This window comes from Ursus maritimus, unplaced genomic scaffold (genome assembly GCF_017311325.1).
Source record: "Ursus maritimus isolate PB19 unplaced genomic scaffold, ASM1731132v1 scaffold_25, whole genome shotgun sequence".
In the NCBI taxonomy this organism is placed as follows: domain Eukaryota; kingdom Metazoa; phylum Chordata; class Mammalia; order Carnivora; family Ursidae; genus Ursus; species Ursus maritimus.
Window position 1 is genome coordinate 9122755 of NW_024425008.1, and position 7491 is coordinate 9130245.

At 46.6% G+C, this 7491-nt stretch overlaps 1 protein-coding gene across 1 annotated transcript; it reads right to left on the reverse strand.

Moving 5' to 3' along the window:
• Window positions 1-149: 149 nt before the first annotated feature.
• SERPINA4 (serpin family A member 4) lies at window positions 150-7273 on the reverse strand. The gene is made up of 4 exons (XM_008702500.1): window positions 6247-7273; window positions 2095-2368; window positions 1129-1288; window positions 150-350 (listed from the first exon to the last, which is right to left on the reverse strand). The coding sequence occupies exons 1-4, from the start codon at window positions 7094-7096 to the stop codon at window positions 150-152; spliced, it is 1485 nt and encodes a 494-aa protein (XP_008700722.1). The 5' UTR covers window positions 7097-7273.
• Between the last annotated feature and the right edge of the window lie 218 nt (window positions 7274-7491).

Sequence of the window (7491 nt, forward strand, 5' to 3'; positions counted from 1 at the left end):
CGCATGTTGTCCCACCCACGTCCCTCTCCCTCACCAACAGCTTCTGCCCAGACTCTCAAGATCTTCTCCATCCCCCACTCCAAACATGGAGCTGCTAACCCCAAGGCCACACCCTCCTGCTTGTAACGGAAGGGCCAGCCCTGGGAGGGCTACGAGTTCATGGGGTTGACGACCTTGCCCAGGAAGAGGATGCTCTGGGTGTTGGTGGAAAAGATCACCACGAGGAAGGGCCGGTTGAACCGCAGGACTCTGCGATTGTGCTGTGCAGACATAAAGGTGATAAAGCCGCCAGTGGCCGCTGCCGCCTGGGCACCAACCTCATCCACTTCCAGAATGGCTTTGTGAAAACTCTGGGGGAGGAAATCACCAGTGTTACCGCTGCAAGAACATGAATCAGGACTTGGGCAAGACGGGAAGAACCAGAGATCACTGGAGCTCAACACTGCGGGTCCCTACTTGCTGAGACACTTGTTGGGGATCTCACCCCAAGAATGTCTACACTGGGGGGATCCGTAAGCTGGATGACCTCTTATTTATAGGAATAATTCTTTCTCTCAGCAACTGAACACTTACTGTGTGCCTAGGGCTCTTTTGAAATCTTCAGAGCTACCCTCTAAGGTTGATGTCTCATGGCTGTTTTACAGATGAGGAAAATAAATCCAGACACTCCCTCGCCCTGGAATGCCATAAGGGGAGGACCTGGAATTCAACTCTGCAACTCAAGGCCCTTCCCTAGAGCATACTTTTGTCTTCTTAATTGAAGTCATAGGTCTCTTTCTCTCGTCAAAGAGATCTCTGATACACACACACACCCAGCCCAGCCTGGTCTGTATCCTCCGTCTATTTCTATCCATTTGTCACTCTCCATTGTCATCTGTGAAGCCCACTTGGCTGTGAGAGCTCCCCGAGGACACGGACTGGGTGGACACCATATCCCCAGGGCCAAGCACCGTGCCACAGGTGGTGGGTTGGTTCAAGGACACCCACAGGCATGTCTGTGCATGGTTGAATGAAACCTGGGCTCTGAGATTTCATGTGGTGGCAGAGAGAACACCCATCACCCTGCAGCTCCCAAGGGCAGAAGTTCCCCACCGAGTCTCCATGCATGGATGACCACGGGTGACTTACCTTGGACACCTGCAGTTTTCGCTCTTTGGTGATGCCAGACAAGTCAACCTGCTTCGAGAACAGGTGCATGAAGCCCATCTTGGGCAAAATCTGATCTAATTGATAGGAGCCAGAAATGGAGAATTTGGGGAAATGCAGCTCGAGCTTCTTATAAAAGTACCTGAGGGAGGCATGGCGTTAGACAAGTGAGGGACCCCAGCACACTGTGCTTCTCTTGACTGCACTCTCTGGCTGGCCCCACTCACTCCATCTGACTTTGCTCCAGTGCTCCCAGGGACTCAAAGCCAGGCTCCTTTGCCCCCAGCGCTGCTGTCTGCAGGACCTCCTCCCTTGGGAGCTCATTTTCATGAGAGGTTGCTTTCTGTGGGCGTGTCAGGTACCCAGGGAGATACAAGTCTCCCTGTGGGGTGGCTTTGCCTTCGCCTCTGTTGGGGTCCTGTGGTTTTCACTTATTTGGGACCAGATGATTTCTTTGGCTAGAATTCCTCTTCTGCATGAGCTCTGTAAATTTTGCATCCACATGTGGCTGAGGCCCTTATCTATGGTTGGTAATTTTTCCCATTCACAGCCCCAGGGTGATAGGACACTTCCTTGCTCCTTCCTTGGATGGGTGGATGGAGTTTTATTTTTTTTTAAGTCCCTCTATACTAGACACATTGAACGGAGGTCTACCTACTCACTGCCTGGTTGGGCAGACCATCAGAGAGCCAATGCCACGTCACCCAAGTCTTGTGCAGTGTAAGGGCTACATCTAGGACCAGGACTCTTAACTCCTAGTCTGGTTCTCTTTTCACTGATTGGGGCAAAATCATATTTCCGATGTAACAGGAGAGTTCATCATCTAACGAACCTATGGAAAGGCTTCAAGCAAATAAGAATTCTTTCCTAATTTGGCAATCACCCCCATGTGGGCATTGGCTTTCATTAGAAGGGTCCATTTGAAAGGCAGTGCTGTCGATTGATTACCTCTTCTGAAGCAAGTTTTTCCACCTTGTTAGCATCTCTGGAGTCAAGACCTCCTCCACCTGCTTCATTTTCCCTCGGTCAGGAAGGATGAAAAAGGCCGTCATGTTTCCTTGGTAATCCATCCGCAGCACCGAGCAGGGCAAGTGTCTGTCGTGAAGATACCAGTGGTGCTGGGTGTCCTGTAGCATCATTGGCACCTTGACTACCGTATTCTCATCAACGTGGAAGTCTTGGGGCGTGGTCATCGAGGGAATGAATGGTTTCTCCCACAGAGCTGAAGGGAAGAAGGAAAGAAGGCACAAGGCACCCGTGGACCAACAAGTCAACCATCCAGCCAGGGAATGCCTCTCCCACAGTCATGGAGATGCCCACCTTACTAGTCCATCACCGTGTACCATTTAGATCCTTCAAAACCTGACCTGCCTAAGAAATGGATCTCTCAAGGCTCATTTAGATTCTAAAATGTGAGATACAAAAGTGTATTAGCAACGTTGTTTCATGTCTTCACCATTTTTAAAAAAGATTTTATTTATTTATTTGTTTGAGAGAGAGAGAGCGAGAGACAGTACAAGAGTGGGGAGGAACAGAGGGGGAGAGAGATGGAGAAAGAATCTCAAGCAGACTCCATACTGAATGTGGAGCTAGACACGGGGCTCAATCCCATGACCCTGAGATCATGACCTGAGCTGAAACCCAGAGTCAGACACTTAACCAACTGAGCCACCCAGGCACCCCTGTCTTCACCATTTAATCTACATTCCTGCACTTACATTTTTTTGCCAACCTGATGCTTATGTAGTGATAGATTGTTATGACTTTGTAGTGCAATTTCTTGATTAAAAACAAGGTTGAGCAATCTTTTGTATGTTTATTGACCAATTAAATGTCCTTTGTTTTGTTTTTGTTACGTCAGAACCAGTTCATGTTTTCCCCCGTGTTTGTGTAGGGTTGTTTCTTAGTGATCTGCAGGAGTTCTTTCTGAACACTAGTTGTCTGTCAGTTGTGAGGTGCAAATCCCCTGTCTCTCTCTTTCTGTCTTTGTCTTTTCACTCTATTAATGATGTGTTTTAATGATTGAAATTCTTAACTTTAATGCAGTAAATATATTAGTCTTTTACTTTGTGGTTAGGTCTTCTGTGTCTTGTTTAGGACAACTTTCCCTTCAAGGTCATGAAGATACTCTCTTATGTGATATTCTAGAAGCTTTCGTCTTCCCTTTTGCAAAAAGGACTATACCCCACCTAGAATAAATAGTTATTATTGGATGAAAGGAGGGGTCCAAGCCCATTTTGTTCTGCTTGTGGGTATCTAGTTGTCCCAGCACCATTTTTAAAAATCCACTTTTTCCTCAATGCTCCAACATGGTGAGAAGGGATGCCAGCTTTGACAAATATCAAATGTCCATGTATCTATCCATGGGGCCATTTCTGGGCTCTGTTTTGGCCTCACTATTCTGTCCCATTGGTCTATTTGTACTACACAACCTAAATTAATATAGATTTTTGATAAGTCTCATCCTCTGGCAGGCAAGTTTTCCCATCTTAACTATTCTTGACCTTTGTACCCCCACCTACATTTTAGAATCAGCTTGTTAACTGCCACCAAAGAGAAAAAAAAAAACCTGTTAGGATTTTGATTGGAATTTCATTAAATATTTAGATTAATTCATGAGAGAATTGACATTTTTACATATTAAACCTTCCTTTTCATGAACATGGTATATCTGTGTGTGTTTTTTTAAATTTAAGTCTGCTTTACTATATCTCAAGATAATCTTATCTACAGAGATCCTGTGCATCTTTTGTTTTCTTCTAGGTACTTTTCAGTTTTGAACGTAAGCCACAATTGTTCCACTCTCTCACCGTGTGACCTACAGTGAGGCCTGGAGCTAAACTTACATCTCAAATTGTTGGGCAGATGTGTCAGAGGGCAGAATGTCTCTATCTCCTTCCTATTTCTGGAAAACCTCTCATTCTTAGGCCAACAACACTAACCCAGCTGAAGCTAGGTATTTTTCAGAAAGAGTGCCCCCAAACCCTTCCTTACAGTCAGAGCTTTGGGTAGGTTGATGGTATATACTACACATTTAAATTATATTTTAAAAGGAATGGCTCTATATAATATTGTGCAGCCATTAAAGTGAGATCTAAATAAAGTTTTCAATAGCATAAAGCTGTGCTCACACACACACACACACACACACACACACACACACACACATAAAACCTGGTAAATCTGAATAAAGTTTGTAGATTGCACCATGTCAATTTCCTGGTTTTGCTTTTGTATGACAGTTCTATAAGATGTTATCTAACCTGGATGAAAGGACACACACACACACACACACACACACACACACACATAAAACCTGGTAAATCTGGTAAATCTGAATAAAGTTTGTCAATTTCCTGGTTTTGCTTTTGTATGACAGTTCTATAAGATGTTATCTAACCTGGATGAAAGGTACACAGAATCTCTCTACACTATTTTTACAACTTCCTATAAGTTTATGGTTATTGCAGAATTAAAAGGGTTTTTGAAAAGGTTTTCAGTGGTGCATGAATAATTCCATGTGTAAAATGCAAGCAATGACCAGTTTGGCGGGATTGTTAGTCTGGGACTGTGTCCCAGAATCTCTTCCTTGCAGATTCTGGGTTCAAGGTGGTTACAAGTGTTAGGCTGGGAGGTAGATGTGAAGCAACCACTACACGCTGAAGGTCTTCCTGGGAAGATGGGATGATGGTAAGACCTAGTGGAGCCCTGTGTGCTCCAGGTCACCCATGCTGTCCTCCAAGTTCATTGTCCAACATTAGCCCTCCAGACCAATGTGTCCCTAAGCCACCACCAGGTGTCCAGCATGGGCTTCTCCACAAGCCCCACCCACATGGACCCACTGTGCTGGCTGCATGTGCCTGGCATATAGATCCCTGATAAGCTCCAAGCTTTCACCTGCACCAAGGACTTCACTCTGTCCCTCCAACCCTGCTTCCTTCAGGCCTTCACTTGCCCACAATTGTGCAAGGTCCGATTCCTGTAGCAATCGCCTTTCCCTTAATATTCATGGTGGCTTTGCTTCTCTGATGGAACACTGATGATACACACTGTGCGAATTTGTCCCCACACTGTGATTTCAACTCTTTTATATATGTGTGTGAATGGAAGATGAATGAACTAGGTGAAAATGTTATCACTGGTTGTCTGAGGGTGGTAGGATTATGGATAATTTCTATTTCTATTTATTTATTTATTTATTTATTTATTTATTTATTTTTAAAGATTTTATTTATTTGAAAGAGACAGAGATAGTGACAGAGATAGCGAGAGAGAGCACAAGCAGGGAGGAGAGGGAGAAGCAGGCTCCCCACTGAGTAGGGAGCCGGACCCAGGACTTGATCCCAGGACCTTGAGATCGTGACCTGAGCTGAAGGCTGTTGCTTCACCAACTGAGCCACCCAGGCACCTCCTTTATGTGTTTTCAAGGGTCTTTGAAATGAGCATTGTTATCACTAGATTAATTACGATTATTCTAATTATTTGTTGAGTGTATGTAATGGTCAAGGGTCAACAAACTTCTTTTGCAAAGGGCCAGAAAGTAAATATTTTAGACTCTATAGCAACTGTTTATCTCTGTGGCTGTGTGAAGGCAGCCAGAGACAATACATACATGAGTCCACATGGCTGTGTGCCAATAAAACTTTATTGACAAAACCAAGTGGCTCATCAGATGTGGCCGGGGCAGTAGTTTGCCTGTCCCTTTAGGCCCTCTTCTAAGGAGTACAGAAAAATGTGATGTAATTTGATCCTCAAAACACAATTTTGAAGGAGGGACTCTTATTATCCTTACTTCAAGCTAACAACCTGCCCTGTTGACGGTGTTGGTAAGTGACAGAGCTTCAATATCAATCCAGGAGTTCAACTAGTACATTCCATACATCACTGTTATGAGGAAAATAAATAAGCAAATATGTCTAAAGGTATGAGGAAACCTGAACACTACACAATCTTAAATGTCATGCTCTCACATGAATCTTCTAAGGGTTGCTTGACCCTATCGGACCCCATCCATCCACTTTCTCTTTTTTAAATATTTAATCCACCCATAAATCCGAGGGAGAGGGAAGATGAAGGCTCCACCAACAAACCAACTCTTACCTTTGAAGTAGATGTAATTCACCAACACCATTGTGATGTCCGTGCTCAGGGGGCTGACCAAATCCACAATCTTCCCTTGAGTTTCCTCCCTGACGTGGTCATTGATGAGCTGGGTGGTGCCCACAGAGTTGTGGAAGTTGGTGGGGAAGAGTTTGGATTCATAGAAGGCCACACTGTCATTAAGAAATCCCGGAAGGATCAGCAGGTCCTGGCTCAGGAACAGGGCGCTGCCCATGCGCATCTCCAGCCCGTCACCCGGGAGGCGGACAGCGTGCAGGAGGTGTTGGAAGCCCCAGTGGATGTCCCACGCGGACAGCTCCGTGAGGTTGAAGCCCAGACCCTCGAGGATCTGGGTCTGGCTGTGCGAGCGGGCCCCCAGGGACAGCATGGCGTAGGAGGCAGAGATGCTCAGTGGGGAGAAGAAGATGTTGCTCCCAGGACTTTGGGAAGCCAGCAGGTGGTAGAAGTGGAGAGCGAAGGCTGTATTGCCCGGCGCGATCTTGAGGCTGGGGGAGCCCTCACCTGTGCTTGGAGCCTCCCGATGGGGGCTGCCGGTGTGACCCTGCCTATAGTGCTCAGGGTGCAGCTGACCGTGGCCGTGAGAAAGGACCAGCAGTCCGGCCAGAAGGAGGAGCGGGCAGTCAGCAAGACGCATCTTCTGTGTTCTCAGACTAGAGGAGGAAAGAGAGTGCCCAGGCAACTCCCCAGCAGAACAGCCAACCCCCCTGAGAAATCGGGCAAGGGCAGGGCCCCGGGGAGGTAAGTGACACCGTGAACTCTTGCACATGGGCCTGTGGCAGGCTGACGGACACCCAGCACCTCCCCAGTGTGTGGGGCGATGATATTCCATGGCAGTGGTTTAGATGAACAGAGCGCACCCCTCGTGCCCACACCTCCCTGCATTTCCCATCCCTCTCACCTCCGCCAGGCCCTGGCCTCCTTTCTCATCCCCAAGACTCCAAAAATGACTTACTCAGGTCATCTAACGGTAATTGTCTGAGCTAGAACACAAAATCTCCAGACTCAGACTTACCGTTCACGTGTAATCCCTCAGCCCAGATACCCACCGCGGCAAGGGGGCAACTCACCAAACGTTATTTTAGCATTTGGCCCACCGACATCCACGGTGTGCTTTACAGTTTACAAAATCACTTCAATGCCATTTTGTTTGACCCTCTTACCTAGGTAGAGGTCAAGTAGAACTGGCAGTCTCACCGTCACTCCATACAGATAAGATCACTGATG